Source organism: Balaenoptera borealis (assembly GCF_965194805.1).
Source record: "Balaenoptera borealis genome assembly, chromosome: 4".
Taxonomy (NCBI): Eukaryota; Metazoa; Chordata; class Mammalia; order Artiodactyla; family Balaenopteridae; genus Balaenoptera; species Balaenoptera borealis.
The window spans coordinates 78,332,326-78,351,522 of record NC_138861.1 but is presented as its reverse complement, the minus strand read 5'-3'; the positions used below and the strand labels follow the sequence as shown (position 1 = coordinate 78,351,522).

Genomic DNA, 19,197 nt, shown 5'->3' with positions numbered 1-19,197 from the left:
TTCATAGCTCAAGGAGAATTTTTGAGACTTGGACAAAAGGACATGAAATGTTGAGCTTCCCTCTCAGCACCTGAAAGCAATCTTGTTGGTTTTCCTCCCAGTACAATCACATTTGGTGTAGAGGTTAGTTCTAAAGTCCATATGTAAGGTGAAAATCACCTGTATTAAAAATATCACTGGAAATACTTTCAGAAGGTGCCCCTCATCAGAGGTTGTCTCCAGCACAGCAGTTCTTTCCTCTGGCATTAGGACAGGTCGCTGGCTCTTCAGCTGAGCGCCAGTTGCAGCAGCTGGCTTATGTTTAGGGACTGTGTTTTATGAAGAATACATTTCTTTAAATACTTGACTCATACAAGGTTGTGAGATCCACGTGGAAACTGAGCCGACCCAGTGACCGTCAGATTCCTGTTGCCCAGCTCCCACTCATGAAGTAGAGACCTCGAGGGCAGTTACCGGGACAATTGACTTTTCTTCTCTCTCCCTCTTCATTTTGCCAAGCAATTGAGTTGAATTTGTGTGAGTTGAATGTGGGTGTCCTGCAATCCCGTTGTACTCAGGATGTCTTCCCTCCACTTTTGCTGCCACAGTCCACCTTAAGACCCTAATCATTTCCCACCTCAGTCACTTCCAGTAGTCTTCATGAAAGGCCGCTCTAAATCCAGGCCACACACTCGCCGTAGGGAAGTCTATCTAAAAAACTGATTAAAACACTTTCATGGCACCCAGGCTCACAGCAGTGCTTCTCAGACTTCTCCACCAGCGTTCTGCTATGGCAGAATTAAGTACCCTCTGGATTCTGGGAGCGTAACTTGGTCTGGTGAAATTTCTTTCAAATTTTGTGCCATAGTCATTTTTTTGTTTTCATGTGAAACAGTTGTACATGAATTACCTTTGAGTAGGACTGATGCTGCTTGAGTGTGCCCTGTTTATCTGTTACATTTGCATACCCTCTGATGGTCCAATTGGAAATACAAGTCCTTAGGAGATTAAACTCTTAAGCAGGATTCAGAGCTGCCTTTTTCTGACCTTGCCTGCCTTTTGAGTCTCCTGATACCATGCTGCTTCTCACATATGAAGATCTAATGGTGTGAATGCACTGAAATACCCTGAACATATTGAATTTAAGTCTTGATGCCTTTGTACCTGCATTCATTTATTCCTTGAGTACTTTTTGAGCACCTGATGTTTCCCAGGTATTGCTTTAGGTACGAGGGATACAGCAGTGGACAGGAGCAAGCAAGTTCTGGCCTTTGTGAAGCTTACATTCTAATGCGAGAGGAAGATGACACACAAATATGACATATATCAGGAGGTACTAATGCCATAAAGAGAAGTAAAGCATGGTAAAGTGATAGTGAAGAAGGGGTCCTGTTTGTTGGGTCTGGCAAGGTTCTGTAAGAAGGTGATATTTCAGTGGCAACCTGATTAAGTGTGAGAGCAAGCCATGTTATTATTAGAGGAAAGAGTGCTCAACGCAACGAGAATAGCACGTGCAAAGGCCCTGAGGTAGGAGCATGCTTGGAGTGTTCACAGAATAGCAGGAAGCTCACTGCAATTGAGAAGAGTGAGCAAGGGGAAGATGAGTAAGAGATGAGATTGGGTACATGGGTAGAGGCGGAATGTGCAGAGAGAGCCCTGAGTCCATGATACGGACTTTTCTTTTGCTTTGGATGCCTTCCCCTTCCATGCTTTGGGTGAGGTTGAAATTAATTTTAATTTGTTCCACATGGTAGTTGGTTGCCCCTCTGTTTGCTAAATAATTATCTCTTGCCCATTGATTTGAAAAAAAAAGGCAAAAGATTTATTCGATCTGAAGAGAAACCAGAGTATTTCATTGATTTGAAATGCCAGTTAATCATATTAATTATATGTGTTTATACATACTTAAAAACATACAGACATGCTTGCAGGCATATATACAGACATATGTTTATTAGCTCTCTTCCGTTGATTTGTATTATAATTACTGTTATAATTACCTCTATACCAGGCATTGGCACACTACAGCCCCTGGCCCCAGTCAGGCCCACCACCAAGTTTTTATAAATAAAGTTTTATTGGAACACAGCCACACTCATTTGCTTGTGTATTGTTTATGGCTGATTTTGAGCTACAATGGCAGGGTAGTTGTAACAGAGGTCGGATGGCCCACAAAGCCTAAAATATTTAAGATCTGGCCCTCTGCAGAGAATTTACCAACCTCTGTTTTATATTATGTATTGTCTGATAGGGCAAGTTCTTCCTCATTCTTCTTTTTCAACAATTTCTTGGCAAGTCAAGCACGTTTGTTCTTTTCAGATGAACTTTAGAATCAATCTGCCAAGCTTGCCCGACTCCCTTCCTTTTCCCCCACCTCTTTTTTGGGGTGGGGAAGTGGGAGGCAGGGAGAATAGGAATTTGACTGCATTTAATTTGTACTTTAGTAAAGGGCGAAGTGATCGCCTTACAATACTGGGTCTTTCCATTCCAGGAATATAATATCTCTGCATTTTTGTCTTTCAGGAAGCTTTCATTGTTTCTTCATTTGGTTGTTGCATGTTTAAGTTTATTCCTACATGTATTATTGCTTTTCATTGCTGTTATAATTAAGATCACCTCCCAGCTATATTTAACAAATGACTATTTATGTCATAAAAGAAAGGTTTGGATTTTTATGTATTTAAATTGTTTCTGACCCTCTTACGGAAGTAAACTCCTATTAGGACTGTTAATTCTGAAATTTGATTCTTTTGGTTGATGGTCATTGTCTGAACTTACCAATAATTGTTTTATTTCTAATATTTATGTCTCTGCCTATATTGTGGGATTCTATACTGAGAGTAGTTTGGGGGAAGTGAATTTTGACTCTCATTGGCGTTCACTTTCTTCTATTATGTAGGTCACAGCAAATAGTAATTATAAAAAAACCCAAACAAACAAACCAAAAAAAACCCCAGAAAACTTTCTGCCCAGTCAGCATTTGTTGATCATTTTTAAGAATGCCCAGAAGATAATTTAGGCAGACCATTTATCAAGCAGGCTGTGCCTTTCTGCAGAGCCTTTAGTCGCTCTAGAGTCAAACCCAGTGACTACTTTACTGTGGAGGGCCTTTTGATCATGGACTAAAGTTGACTTAACCAAGCATTTATACTTTGGAATTAAAATATGAGCAGAAGGAGATTTTATGAATGAGTTAGTACTTTCCTAAATATGTTCTCTGTAAAGCATTTGATCTTTATCCTTAACATCATCTATTCCTTAAGGATGTGAAATCTATTTTAGATTTCAAGGTCTGTTACTTGCCCTGAGCACTGAACAGATGAACCGTAAATTCAATATGTGTTAACCTTTGTGGATTTATCTTTTAATGCCATTTTGGTCTTTTTGTCCTGAATTTGTGTCTACTCCCCAGCTTCTTACCTTGGTGAAACTAAAGAAGAACTATTCTGTTCGTGCTGCTGTTCCTTTTCATTTTCCCTTTTTTTTTGGTGAAGCGATGATGAGGTGGTTATGGTAGTAGATGCTGGATATGGAAATAGAGAATTGCTGACATGTATTATGTGACTTGTGAAATGAACCTTGTTGCTTGTGTTGTCTGTAAAGTGAAACTTCATGTATAGAACCTGATCTTAAATGCTTTTGTGTATTTTTTCCCACTGTTGAGATGATCTTCCACCATCATTATGAACGTCAGTTGGTGGTATATGAATATAGATAGAAAGCCATCACACACAGTAGAGATGTATCAGGCCACATGCCTCAGTCATAGAGGGAGCTCCAACTTTGAGATCTTTGATGTGGGGCTTGACTTGGACCTACAGAAAGTAGAAACCATTGTAGATAGCTGTGTGGTGTGGAAAATGGTATAATCAAATAGAGTGATAATTGATATCTTTTATTCGGCACTCACTGTGATCCAGGCATTACATTGGCTGTCTGCCACATCTAGGCATTGTGATCTCACTTCACAACTGAGGACGTTGAAATTTAGGTTAAATAACTGGTAGGCCTGAGATTCAAACTGACTGTTAGACTCCAGAGTCAGGTTGTAAAGCTCAGTGAGTGGTATTTTGGCAGAAACCGTGTGTGTGTGTGTGTGTGTGTGTGTGTGTGTGTGTGTGTGTGTGTGTGTGTGTGTGTGTGTGTGTGTGTGCGTGTATGTGTATAGAAGGATTTAGCAGTTTTATTTTGTTTAGATTCTCCTGTGTGAATCTTGACAGTTGAATTCACATCAGGGTGGTATGGCATGAGTTCTGGAGACCTCATTGCTGCAATGATCTTTGGCAAACCCCTTCTGTGTGGCCTCAGTGAGAGAGAATCTAGACCCTTAAGTTTTCTGGTTTTGTTTTTTTGGGGGGCCCAGGAGCTTAATTAATATTTCAAGATGTTAATGTAGTATATCAATTGTCGTCCAAATTTTAAATTGAGAGAATACAAAAAGGGGGTTTATGGCTTGGTCATAGGTGCCAGGAGAGGGGGGCAGTGGAAGATTAAGCTCCCCAAAGCCTTTGCGGGTCAGGACGAGGCTTTTGCTTCTAGTTTTAGAGCCCCTACCCAGCTTTATGAAGTAGAAGCATAAGTAAATAAATACACACACGTATACACACTCGGATACCCCAAATGGTTTTTAATCCTTTTCTGTGCAATCGCACTAACTAAGATGGAAAATCAAGGTCTGTGCACATTATGTCATCATTTACCTTAAATATGGCTAAACCATTCAGATGCCAAATAATTAATAATGCAAAATAGTGAACACATGTCTATGTTTGAGGCCCTGCTCTGGTTGCCTCTCAGCCAAGAACTCTGATTCTTTGGACCATTCTCGGTGGCTGTGCCTGTGGCGTGCATGTGCCAGAGCCGTGCATGTGTGCATGTCAGGGCCTCCGCTGCCTGCTGGCCCCTCTGTCCTCCAGGCCAGCCTAGACCTGGATTCCTGGCTCAATTTAGAAAAGAAAGTGAAGCTTTCTAAATGCTGGCAAGTCAGCTTGCTTTCCAGATTCGGAGCAGCAGCCCAGAGAGTCCAGCCCCAGCAGAGACAATTTGTGTTGTAGTGTCTGCGCTTTGCATCTGATATGTGTCCCACATAAAAATTCCAGTGAAGGGAGATTTTTTCTTTTTTATCCGAATGGCATAACTTGGAAAGTTACAGTATCTTTTCAAGGTTATTTTCAGACTAACCTTTACTAGTCTTTATGATAGTAAAGAAAAGGAACTACTGTAAGTCTTGATATTTTATGAAAATACTTCTGTTGCTTGTTCAAATATGAAATTATTCATAGACTTTTAACCCATATTCGCATAGCCTAATATGTAGGCAAGCATACTTAACTTTATAAAAAACATTTGAAACTGGAGATTCAAAAGCCGAACAGTTTAACTTAAAAGTTTTATGTTGTGCAGGATTGTATGATGGAGCAACTTAATTCGTCTTGTGTGTATGATTCATTGTGCAATTATTAGAGATGGCATGTGGAGACAGTCTTTGATTTGGCCATGTTTCTCTGTGAGTGTGAGTTCTGCCTCTGTGTTTCTGGTTCTGTGGCACATTTTACTGTTGCCATGCAGGTAACTATAGACTACATCCCAGAGCCCTGGCCTTTCAGACTGGGAGCTTGCAGGATAGTCCTTTGATCTGTCTGTGTTTGTTAAATTAGGAAGGGGAGGGGCTTAGATTCCGTTTCTGCTCTATGTTATATAAGAGCCAACAAAATAAGTATATTGTAAGAAATGCCGAATGGTTGAGATGCTTTCCTATTATTTTCTTGCCAGGAGCTTGATACTGTGCTAGTAATTCTGGGGAAGAGAAAGAGAAAGTGAACAAGTTTCGTTTGAGATCTGTCTTCTATTTGTGTGACTTGTTTAATTTGCTAGCATTATTGATATTTTTCTTTTAAGCTCAAGTTTATTGCTGATAGGCTATTATAACTACTGAAGTATTTTTATTTTACCTTACAATTCACATGAACATTTCATGAACTTTATTTTAACATGTGGTTGGGAATTTAATTTTATTGTCAGACTTTATTTCTAGCAGATAGGTTGGTAGTTGCATGTTGTATCTTATTTAATAAGTATCAAATTAATGGAGATAGAATTCAGTTGTATCAAAATATTTGTTTATCTTCACTTCTGAGCTTTCTTTTTTAATAGTCTTTTTGCAATATGAGAAGTAAATGACACTGAATTTTCCCCTTTTTCTTTCAAAGACTTTCAGCTGAACTCTCATCTCTCAACACTGGCAAATATTCATAAGATCTACCACACCCTTAATAAGCTAGTAAGTCAATCTTTTAAAGACAAAACTACCAGCTGTTTAAAGTAGTAGTTTTAAGTGTATTTGATAAAATTTAGATTATGGGTATTAAGATATCAGCTGTTTATGAAACTATTGAATTTTAAAGCTTGCTGTATGGTATGTGATTTCTTGGTAATGATGAACATATTTCTTGCAGAATCTAACAGAAGACGTTGGCCAAGACGATCACCAAACAGGTATCTATAAATGCTAACACTACTTAATTTTAAATAAACTTCCTAATATAAAGTTATAATGCATTCCATTAGCAAGTTGTTACTTGGTTGAGGATTGTTTTTCAGGGTGTATGGAGGTAGCCATCTCACAACTCCTTCCCTGGAGGAAATCTGTTCTAGGGCTCTGGTTTATAACAGAGTCCTTCAATTCCTTTAAAGGGGCTGGGGAGTCTCCCCAGTGGTTTCAAAATAATCATTTCTCTACTGAAGTGTTTTAGTTTATACTAAAAAGTTGCTACAGTAGTGCAATTTGGAAGGTATTCCATAAATATTTGTTGACTTGAGATGTAAAATGAGTTGATAGGTCAGTAGGGGCATGTGTGTGTATGTGTTGTATAGGTCCTGAGGATTTATGAATGGGAAAACTGAAAGTTGATAATTGTAAACAATTCTCTAGCCCTGTGGTTCTCAAACTGTAGCTGGCATTATAATCACGGGGGGCAGGGTGTAGTTCCAATGGATTGCTGGGCTCCACCCCCAGAGTTTTTGATTCTGTAGGTTCGGGGTGGGGCCCTAGAGTTTGCATTTCTAACCAGCTTCCAGATGATGCTGATGCAGCTGGTCTGGAGACCACACCTTGAGAACCGCTTCTCTAAACTGTAATGATCATAAAGTTCAGAAACTTGCACTTGATCTGTAGTTATGAAAACTTCTAGCAAAAATGATTAAAATATATTTTAAAGTTTTTGAAAATTACCACAGTAATACATGAATACATGCTTGTTAGAGAATTGTGAATAACACAGAAGCAAATGAAGTAAAAAGCCACAATCCTCCTTCATGTCTCCCAGCCCAGCCTTCCCCCAGTTTGCCGCTTAATGTTTGTTCTTTCAGACATTTTTGTACCTGCATATATTTTTATAGTAGTGGGTTTTTAAAAAAATTTATCATTGATGAGCTCATACTGTACATACTGTATAGCATCGTTCTTTTTTCATTTAATTTTTTAACTTAATGGTGTATCTTGGAGGTTGTTGGGATTTAGAACTCTCCCCACCCTTCCCCTCCAGATTGGTTCAGGATCAATTGAAAATTAGGCACAAGATGGAGATTGAAGTAACAGTTGTGTTGGAAAACACAGCTTAGAAGAGCAGCAGAAACGCAGAGGCTTTTCAGTATTTCAGCTCAATTAGATAGCCTTACACGCAATCACTGCCACAGCTAGTTAAGCACAGCACACCTCCCGGCCCCTCTCTAACCCACCACTTATGGTGGAAGGGTATCAGCTTCTGCTGGCAGGTTGATCTGAAAGGGAGTTCAGAAGGGGCTGGGCCCCTCTGCTCAGTTCCTCCCCGCCCCAATCACCAGTTAGATCAGACATTCCTTCTTCCAGAGGAAGGAATGAGAGAAGGGGGAATGTATTCTAGAAGGCCAGGCCACAGAGGGTCCCTTCACCTGATCTTTCTGTTTTAGTAAATATAGGTCAACTCAAGGCAGTCAAAAACAGTTTCCTTAATAATTTTATTGATTGATTGATTATAGCTCCTTAATTTTAGAAGCAGTGTATGCACATGGTTTTAAAAGAGATGTCAAAAAGGTGTAAAGAAGCGAAGGTTGCTGGCCCGTTTTATGAGCCCTAGCTCCCATCCCCACTAGTACTACACCCTTGACTCTCCAGTGATAACTCTTATATTCTTGTATTTGTTTCCCAAATGATGATGATATATGTTTTTCCCCAAATACAAGTATACCTTTGTATGTGCCTCTTGTTTTTGTCACTCAGTATATCTTGGAGATCTTTTCATTGCAGCACATTTATAAAACTTTATTTTTCAATGACTGCATGATTTTCTGTTTCATGGATATATCATAATATGTTTCTATTGATACACATTTAAGTGTGTTTAACTTTTAGCTAATTTTCAGGGCCAGTTTTAAAAGTTAAAAAAAAAAACCACATTTCTCTCTACTATTCTGGAACAATATATTGGTAGACATCAGAGATTTTTTTAAACTTAAGAGTTAGTGTAGTTTTTGATTTTTTAAAACTGAATTTTGTGTTTGTAAAGCCTTTAGGTTGTCTTTCCCTTGGCTAAGGTAATAAAACATCTAAGTGCTGATCTTGTACATTCTGTAGTTAACGTTGAACTTTGGATTTAAGTGAGTATTGTTACCGTGGTAATTTCACATTTAAATATTTAACCTGAATGTGGCAATTTAATAACTATAAGCTATAATTAAGGAAAACGAAAGTGGAGAGTGTGTTTGGCCTCATGCCCCCTCTTTCGCCCTTGGGGACAGTGGATGTGCCTGATGTTTGGTATATGACTTGCTGGTGCAGTGCCTGGTACCTCGTACGTGCCAGTCAATGTCAATTAACATTAGTAATTTCTCAGAGTGGTCCATTTCATTAACATTTCCCCATCTGGTTATAGCATCACTTGTGATTACCATACCTGACAGAGTATACTTTAAAAATTAAGTAACATAAAATCCGTAGTGTTTGGAAATCTGAGAAAGTTAATCACTGTAGTGCCTCTTTGAATTTCTTGGCCCATCAGTAGTCTGAGTCATTTCTATAACAACTGTATATGGAAGAGCCAAACTAAGTGCAAAAGAGGCCTGTTATCTTCCTGCTCTGTTTCCTTTAACACTTTTCTTTGGTGCTTTCAGTCTTCCACCAAAAAAAGAAGAAAGAAAAAAAAAAGGAGAGAGAGAGTGTATGTTAAAATTGGAGAAATAGCGCAAAATGCTGGGAGTGAATTTAAAAAGCCAGAGAGGACCAAAAAAAAATGATGAAGGAGGATGATAGATGTCAGAAGTCAGTATTGTTTAGAGAGAAAGGAAAGGAAATATTTTGGTCTTAAATAGTAGGATAAAAATTGCGCATTTGGACACTACTAGTTTTACTGAAGCAAGCAAGTAGTTCAATGCTCTGTTCAAGAAAATGAAATAAAATATTTAGGTACTGGTAAGATGTCTTAAAATGCATCCTATTTACCAACTTAAATTACTATACCTTTGTGACATTATTCAGTGAAAAGTGAGGTGAAATGGCTATATAAAAAGTATTGAAATGGCAGAATGAACATGTAAAATGTTATTGAGTCAAGGCTATAAGATACAACAAACCCATTATAATGAAAATTAGACAGTGAGATTTTTGTATTGGAACATGTGTTTATACTAAGTTTGGAAAAGTCAGAAAAATTCTCTAATTGTATAAACCTCTTTGGAGATGACTAGAAACTGGGCACACAATTTAATATGTCTTACAAAAAAATGAATCCTGAACGGGACCTTTTTTTACTTGAGGCCCACAGCAGGAAGATTAAATTAAAAAAAAAAAAAAAAAAAGCAGTGGAGCAGTGACTTAGATACCATTTATTAAGAATAACATGCTTAGTTAAATTATTATCAAAACAGCTAGCTGCATAGGCATTAAAAGGCCTTTGGTTTGATCCAGGGGAACTTAAATTGCTCTTTAAAATTGATTTTTCTGGGACCAAATATTGGAATAGATATGTTAAAAATGTTGGCAGTATTTCTAATTGTTTAACGTAAGAAGAATAGCTATATTCATTGACTACCTGATTTATTTGAAAATATGGTCAGTTAATAGAATAATTTATTTGCTCTTCTTAAAAACTGAACCAAAAAGAAATGAACCTGAACTCAAATCATAGCCTTTGGTTAAAAAATAGAAACAATTTTTATTGCCTTCCTAAGGATCACTTAAACACTTCAGCATCAAGAAAGAGCTTCTAACGATGGAAGAGGTGATTTCAGAGTCACTGTCACAATGTAGAAATATTATAGTCTGAACACCAGAATATCTATCACGATAATGTGAAGGAGCCTGAATCATAGTTTGGGATTACTAGTTGAGATTATTCATCTCTTCCTCTTCCTACTTCTTTATTATTATGATAAAAAGGCATTTTCTCTTTCATAAGTACCTGCCAGATGTTTCTAATGAGATTTAAGATGGATCCTTAAAATCTTTTTCATCAGTGTTTTTTCTTGGGTGATTGGCAAATATTGAAAACTTGCAGCTCTGATCATTTTAAATCAATTTATGGGTTAAGTCGCTTTAATTTGTCAAGTATTTATTGAATAGGAACTTTCAGGTGCTCAACTTATTGGCCCGTTGTCTTATCTGTAGAATTGGGGTGGTAATAATACCTCTCAGATTTGTGAAGATAAATTTGAAAGTGCTTTGTAGTTACTAATTTAAAATGTCAGCCTTAATATTTTGCCTCTACCTGTAATGTCAGATTGTTTATACCTAAGTAGATACTTGTAGCAGGTTAAAATAGCTAAAGCTTCTTTGAAACATAAGCATCCCATAACATTTTTGTTTATAGTATTTGCTTACTGAATTTTCTTTTTACTCTAAAAATAAAGTTTAATTAAGGTAGATAGTGATATAAGTTCTAAAGCAGTAAAGTCTAAATTTAATGATATGAATAAATACAAATTTGTAAAACATTCATTTAGATTTAAGTGTTTTTATTATAAAAAGACATCACAGAGCTATTTTAAGAAGCAAACATTCTAGAATATTTGTGTTTAAAAAAAAATCCGACCTGCCAGGAAACTTAGAATCAAGTGCTTGTCTTAACTGACGAATGGGAAAGAAAATCTGAAATGGTGGTGTATTATCTATTCATAGATGTTTCAAATTTCTGGAAACATACTGATCTTTAAGCAGAATTTGATTTACGCTTGTTTTAGGAACACATTTATTCAACAAATATTTGAGAGTCTACTGTGGGACTCTCAGTACTGTATATACTGTATTACTACTGTACTGAGATGATATATTAGCTGCTGGGTCTGCACAGGTGAACAAAGCAGAACCCTGCAAACCAAGGTGCACTTTTGTGCATGAACCTAAAAACCTGAGTTGTTGCTGTCGCTCAGGTAGGATCCCTGGAGCCATGCGGGCTTGGGGGAGCAGCTTCGGGGCCACCGAGCTGTGAGTTGTGTGCTCTTTGTGTATTTTTGTTGACTTGGTTCAAGTTGGCAGATTATTTTTGGTAAACTTGTTTTCCTCAGCATTAAAAAATTGGCTTTTGAGAGAGCCTGGAACTTTTCATTGTCGTCATGGGTTCCAGGGTTCTACCTGTGGAGCTGTGCTGCGTCGCGCAAGTTGGACTCGTCCTTCCTGTGAGGTGGGGGGCGGCGAGAGGCTCAGTGAGCCAGTGGGTGCCTGGGCTGTAACGGGAACTGGGGACGAACAGACGCCGTTTCCTTGTGAAGGGTGGCCCCTAACAGTCACTTGCTTATGCCGATGATTAGAGCAGAGAGGTCTGAACGAACGCCACGGGAATAAGTGAAAGAACAAAATGCCAAATTGGGGATGCTTTGGGGCTAGAATACGAGTAAGTTTTACACCAGGAAAAGCGATTTGTGGAACTTGAACAGTAAGAAAAAAAAGTTGAAAAAGTTAGTTACTTTATGATGTTTGTATGTTTACCAGAAACATGATACTCTTGTCAAGTAGGAATCCGTGAAAGCAGACATTATGCCAGTGTTTCTATGAAGAGGCAAATAGTAGAGGAGCTGGTGGATTGATCTTATTGGTGAATATTGGTGAAGACATTATTTTAAATGGTGTTCATCTTACCCCGCGCTGAGGAGATGAGTGCATTTCCTCTGTGTTCGGCAAACGCTGGTGGGAGGGAGAGGTTCCTCCCCGGAACAGATGCTCAGAGCCCGACCGTGACCAGTACCAGGAGACGGTGTCTTTCCTTCAGACGTGCAAGTCCAAGACGGGAGAAGCAAGCCTCGAGGTTGAAGGCCGACTCGTTTCTGAGCAGCGTGGCAGGCTTTCCGGCAAGGCGGGACCCACTTTTTCATTCTGCAAGCCCCACCCCGAGGCATTAACGGACAAGAATAAATCTTGACCGTTGGCAGTCTGCAAAAGCTTGGGTCTCCGTGCACCTCTTCAGACCCTTCTGCGCGCTTCAGTGTAAACAGGACTGCCGTTCCACCGGGAGGATGAGCGGGGCGAGTGTGGCGGGCAGCACGTTCTCTGGCTCTCTCTCTTCCTGATTTGCGGCTGTTGTGGGGAGAGAGAGATGGGCGTGCCTTGTGTCTCTGAAGAACCTCCTACTCGCTCCGTTGTTGGGCCCCGGGAAGGGTGGCTGAGGATCCTCGTCTCTTCAGCCTGGTGGGCGCTGCCTCTGGCCGAAGGAGTAGGCAGGGTCCAGTACCCGGCGCTGGGCGCACGCCTCGTTCGCGCTGTTGTCCTGGTTCGTGGCAGAAGAGGTGCTTTCGGCTGATCTGTTCCTGAAGCGCATCGCCCGGGAACTTAGCGTGGTGGTGGAAGCCTGAGTATGTCCTGAGATTTAGGTTCCAGTCCCGACCATTGCGCTTACCAGGTTGGGACTGTTAGCTACTGACAACTCTCTCCCTGCCTTCTGAACCGCTTTCTAGAGAGAACTGTCCACATTCACTGGGATCACACCCTCCGCTCACATCCTTCCCCAGCCTCTTGCTTCTGCATCCGACTGCTGCCACCGCCCTGTGCACTCCTCCTCCTTTGGCTTCCGGGAGTGTACATTCGCCCAGGTTTTCTCCCCACCCAGCTCTTCACCCTCTTTTCCCAGCCCCCGAATATCCACACTCCCTGGGCTCTGGCCTTGGTCCCCTGCTTCTCAGTCTCTGCTGCTGAGGCTGCGTGGAGGCGGCAGTGAGTGGTGGTGGGGAGCTGGGCCTCGCCGCCGAGCTGCTTGGGCTCCATCCTCGACTTCACCTGCTGCCTTCCGGCTGCCGCTTCATCTGTCTGCCTGAGTTTCCTCATTCGTAAGAATGGGGTGGTTGTGAGGATTGGGTCAACGTGGAGGTCCAGCCTGAGCACACACCTCCCTGGTGGCACTCAGATCCCAACATCTGTCTACTCGCAACACTTGGCCACGTGAGCACGTGTTGAATGGATATTTTTCCCTCATAAAACTCCGGAGAGGTAGATCTCATGTTCTCATTCTTCAGATGATGAACCAGAGACCCAGAATAGGTCACTGACTGACTGAGCCACATGACTAGGTGAGGAGCTGGCGCTCATCCATTGAATGCAGAGCACTCAGACCCTATCGCCCGGTGCTGCCTTGTCCCAACGGCTCACTGAGGGCCCCGGGCCCTCCCACCAAGGCACCGGTGGAAGGAGGAGGGCGTGCAGTCCAGATTTCCCCACTTAGCACTTCCGAGACCTTGGAAAGTCTCTTGAATGCCTAAGCCTTAGTTTTTACCATCGGTCAGTAGAGTTAATGAACTCTGCCCTGCCTGTCATTCAGGGTTATTGTGGGAACCAAGTGACATAATATCTCTGATAGTACTTGTGCCAAGATGGGTATTTTAATTATGTTGTAATTGTCTTGTAATTTATAATGGTTTAAGACAGTCTGAAGTGAGACTGTCCGGGTTTGAATTCCAGTTTTGCCCCTTACCTGACCCCTCTCTGCCTCCGTTTTCTTATCTGCATAAGCAGTAACGATTATTCTTTTTTCGTAAGCTTGTTGTGAGGTTAAGCGAGGTGTCATACATGTAAGTGTTAAGGGCAGGGCCTGGCTCACCATAAGGTTTCCATAGGTGTTCCATGTTGTTGTTACGTTTTAATTTCTTTTACCAAATGAAAGTTAATGCTTCCGAAAACCCTGACTGAAAGTGGCAGAAACAAATTAAAAATTTTTATGGAAGTTTTGCTCAAGATCATGTCAGGCTTTTGCCCCAAAAATCCAAATTCTGTTTTTTTTTTTTAAATCAGATATTCCTTGAAGCTTAAGAGTGTTGGGACTGATGTACTTGTATGTATTTTAGACCCAAGGTCACCAGTCGAGCTGGCCTTGCCTAATGAAGTACAGAAATGAGATAGCAGTGCACTTCCTTCTGAAGGAACGTTGATGTGTAAAGGAAGCCGGAAGCTTAAGATGATTTATATTAGTATTTTTGGAGAGTAAACTGAAGTTATTATAACTTCATTTCTGGTGTGTTTTTTGGGGGCACTATTAACTTATTTGTGTCATTGCTAGGTTTATTTCTTGACTCTAACATTTTCTCAAAGAAGAACTGAAAACCAGTTTTTCACTTTTCATTTCTTCATGTTTACAGATAACATCTAAACCCTTTGCAATGTAAGTTGTGAAAGCTCTTCATTTAGCGCCGATATTCTTTGGAAGGGTTTCGACGTGGCATCCCTTACTTTTGTGCTCTTCACTCTGTTTTGTAGGAAGTCTGCGGTCTTGCAGTTCTTCGGACTGCTTTAGTAAAGTGATGCCGCCGAGGAAAAAGAGAAGACCTGCTTCTGGAGATGATTTATCTGCCAAGAAAAGTAGACACGATAGGTACGTCGCAGAGACAGTGGAACCACATTGATGGCATATGTGTCGAAGAGGCACCTTTCTACCCAAGCCCAGTGTGGGTCTTCTAAGCGTACAAATGCCAACTGGAATATTGTTTTGGTTCTGCCAGGAAAACTTTCAAAGTGTAATTTTTCATGATACTTACTTAACGTGTGGGCTTATGAAACAAAAACAAGTTAGGTAACCTGAGTTCTTAGAAATTCAAGTTTTATCTCAGTCCATTGATCCATCAAAACTGGTGTAGAGTTTCTTTCTTTGCTTTTAAGAGCTTGCCCTCTGTGCCTGTTGAGGACCTCAGGATTGGTACGTATCTCTTCTTTAAGAGGGTCTCACTCACTGCCTACAACCGCAGGAATCCTGTAGCTGCCTTTGCCAGGACCTGGGCTGCGTGGCTGGAGAGAGCTGCCTGCACCAAATGCTCTAAGCCTGCCTGGAATATTAGCTGAGCTGACATTTCTTCTCAGAAGAGTGAGCATTTGTTAGAAACCATGAAAAACAAGACTGTTGAAACCACTTCTCGTTCAGACAAGTGAACTGTTAATTTTGGTCACTCCCAAGGTCCATTAGACTTGCTTATTTTAGGCATCTTTACTGTTTCACCCAGATTTTAATCTTTTCTGCCTTTTCCCATCTTCCTCCATTCTGGCTCTGTAGGTCACTTCACTTCACTTATGTGGCCTGAATTGCCACATCGATAAATCAAGGGAATTAGATGAGATTTTTCTGCTTCTTTCTTTTTTTTTTTAATAAATTTATTTATTTATTTTTGGCTGTGTTTGGTCTTCGTTGCTGCACGCGGGCTTTCTCTAGCTGCAGCGAGCGGGGGCTACTCTTCGTTGTGGTGCGTGGGCTTCTCATTGCGGTGGCTTCTCTTGTTGCAGAGCACGGGCTGTAGGTGCGCGGGCTTCAGTAGCTGTGGCATGCGGGCTCTAGAGCGCAGGCTCAGTAGTTGTGGCGCACGGGCTTAGTTGCTCCGCGGCATGTGGGATCTTCCCGGACCAGGGCTCGAACCCGTGGCAGATTCTTAACCACTGCGCCACCAGGGAAGCCCTGAAGCCAGTTTAAAAACTGGTAATTGAGTTGCAGAAGGGTGCGAGGTACTCTCATTGATAGCATTTCATCAGTCACCTAGGGGATGGGGAGCTGTAGCGTTATCCGGGTTTCATTCTTGGTCTTTTTTGAAAAAACAACTTTATTTACATACCACAGTGTATACAATTTTAAGTGTACAGTCCAGTGATCTTTACGGAGTTGTTGGAGTTGTGCAGCCATCACTGCAAACCAATCTTAGAAGGTTCCCATCACCCCAGTTGGAGCCTTGACGCCCATTCACAGTCCATCCCTGTGCCTGTTCCCAGCCCCAGGAAACCACGAATTCACTCTCTGTCCCTACGATTTGCCTTTGCTGAACAGTTCACGTCAATGGTCTTTTTGTGCCTCGCTTCTTTCACTTAGCATAAATTTTTTGAGGTTCATCCATGTAATAGCATTGGTATCTTTTTCTTTTTTCTGAATGTTATTCCATTGTCCTTTTCTATGTAGAGTATTTTTAAGTGATTCAGTCATTACAGTGTCATATAGAGGTCTCCAGGATATTGACTAGTTAACAGACTTTGAGCTGAGATAGGATGTCCAGGCCCAGCTGAGATAGGATGTCCAGGCAAATCTGTTTGAACCCCTGGGCAGTATCCACCTTTGTTTCCAGGTGGGATGGCTACTTTTTATAGAAGAAATACAAAACTGGTGGTTTGCGGTTTCAGTATCTTAATACTTTATAACCATGTTTTGGGGGTTTTCTGGGTATTAAAACCCAGAATCTCTGATCAGCGGTATATACAGATATTCTGGTGAAAGTCTTGATCATGAATGAATGCTCTTTTAAAAAGAATTATACATGATTTTATATTATATGCTATGTAAATAAAAACTGTATTCACAAATGTTTATATAACTATTTAGACAGTTTATATATAAATACTCATAATTTTTCTATCAGAATCACTATTTTAAAAGTACTGCTGCTTCTCCCCTCCCCAAGTAGGGCCTGTCTTGGTTCTCAGCCCCGTGTCATCATGAAGTAAGGAATCCCTGCCGAGGGTCACAGTGTTGGCAGGCGGAGGCTGCTGTGCTTGCTGACTCAGTTCTCCAGCTTATGTGTCATTTCCACAATGCGAGGGCGTGATAGGAGAGGGGCAGAAGCCAAGGGTTCTCTGTACTTCATTTTCCTGAGGTTTTTTTCCTGGAGACTTGGACATAATTTGATGTTTCTTTTTATTTGCTTGACAAGTTCCTTGGAGGTGTCTAATACTGCCAGGTTCTTCCTTAGTCCATGCTCTGCCCAGCCTGACTCGCATGGCACGGGAGTCAGGAGAACTTGATGCAGAGACATGAGTGAGTCCTAGGGTCACCAGTTGAAGAAACACCATCCACATTTCTTGCTGTATCACTAGTGTTCTGTAGTTAGTTCTGGCTAGAGAGGTAGAAAGTGTATTAAATACTTGTTCTCTTCAGTTTTTACTGATTATTTGTTCACCAGAGAAAAACCTGTATTAAGTGCTTACCATTTAATTTTGTACTGGGTATGACTGTGTTTAAAACTATAGCTATAAAAGCTGAAGCTTCCAAATGCAAGAAGTGAAATATTTTAAATATACATGAAATACTGACTGAATAGATGTCTGGTTGGGTAAAAGAATAAAAACTATTTGCTACTTAAAAAAACTCAGTATCTTTACTTTAAATAACTTAAAACCCCTTTCTTGATTTCTAGCATGTATAGAAAATATGATACAACTAGAATAAAGACTGAAGAAGAAGCCTTTTCAAGTAAGAGGTGCTTAGAATGGTTCTATGAATATGCAGGTAGGTAATCATTTATATCATCTAAGACTGAGCCTCATAAAAATAAGGAGTGCCTTAGAGGAGATTAAGGAATTAAAAAGGAGTACTTTTCGAATTTGGTGTGTGTGTGTGTGTGTGTGTGTGTGTGTGTGTGTCTGTCTGTCTGTCTCCCTGTTTTCGGGAGGGAACACAGTTGAAACAAATCACCAAATGTCCTATTTATAGCCAGCAGCTAAGCCAAAGAATTCAGAACACTAGAAGGGAACTGAAAAGATGAAATGTACTTGGGAGAAATACTTTGGATTGCTAGGAAACCTCTTGAGAATGCTGGTAATGGGTGACTATTTGGTTTATGCATCCAAGTTAAAATAAGCTTTGCTGCTTTGAACCTTTATGTAGTGCAATGGAATTTCTTATATTGTGTCTCTATTTTGAAAGATCATTTGGCAGAGAGTGTTTGTTTTGTCATTTAAAATGTCTTAAATCCAGTCCCATTTTTGCAACTTATTATAATTGGTTGGATAATGTAATACTGAAATAAAACGTTTGTTTGTTTTTGTGGCTGTGTATGTGTAAAAAAGGGGGAAAGAAGAATTTTCAGGCGAGTTTGAACTGAAGGCTCTTTTACCTTTCCTCTTCCCCACCATATTTCTGGCCCTATCATAACTTATCAACTTGACAGTTCCAGTGACCTTCAAACCAATTTTCTTGACATCAGTCTCTACTCCCAGTCGGGTTCTATGTGTTTCCTGTTGTATTATTTGAAAAAAAAAAAATAAACTGAACAGATTATACATGTCATTCCCTAACAATCTGCTGTACCCTTGCCCCCCACTTAAAAATCCCTGCTACCTACAGGAGAAAAGACAACTAACTCAGTGCCATCTCTTTGCCTGGAGTGTTTTTCTCCACTTTTCCATATGGCAAGCTGCTATGCATCTCTTAGCTTACTTAGCTTAATAGCCTTCTTTGTACTCTTACACAAAGGACGTTGTTCATAACTGGTTTTGATACCCTTTTTTTAAAAATTAATTAATTAATTAATTTTTGTCTGTGTTGGGTCTTCGTTTCTGTGCGAGGGCTTTCTCTAGTTGCGGCAAGCGGGGGCCACTCTTCATCGCGGTGTGCGGGCCTCTCACTATCGCGGCCTCTCTTGTTGGGAGCGCAGGCTCAGTAATTGTGGCTCACGGGTCTAGTTGCCCCGCGGCATGTGGGATCTTCCCAGACCAGGGCTCGAACCCGCGTCCCCTGCATTGGCAGGCAGATTCTCAACCACTGCGCCACCAGGGAAGCCCTGGATACCCTGTTATTGGGGTGTCAAAATGAGGATTCCTCCTGGGTTTTCCTCCTACCCCTACTCTACCCTTTTTCTGATAAAAGTCTTGCACCTGTGGCCACAGAGATTGTTCCAGGTGCTGCCGGGTAACCCAGGTCAGGACAATCAGATAAAATTTCCTAGGGTTTTCAGATTGAAGCTGGGAGAAGAGCATCTTTCTCTTCTGGTGGTAGACTTGAAAGGATGCGATCCTGATTCCTG

The 19,197-nt window shown here is 40.7% G+C and overlaps 1 protein-coding gene across 1 annotated transcript in view; it reads left to right on the top strand.

Annotated features, from left to right (window-relative positions):
- The window catches only part of DCUN1D4 (defective in cullin neddylation 1 domain containing 4), a 69,489-nt gene that overhangs the window by 13,024 nt on the left and 37,268 nt on the right, over positions 1–19,197 (top strand). The window contains 4 exon segments of the mRNA XM_082390730.1: positions 6,189–6,259; positions 6,435–6,474; positions 14,687–14,801; positions 17,590–17,681. Of these exon segments, the coding sequence (XP_082246856.1) occupies positions 6,189–6,259; positions 6,435–6,474; positions 14,687–14,801; positions 17,590–17,681 (318 nt within the window).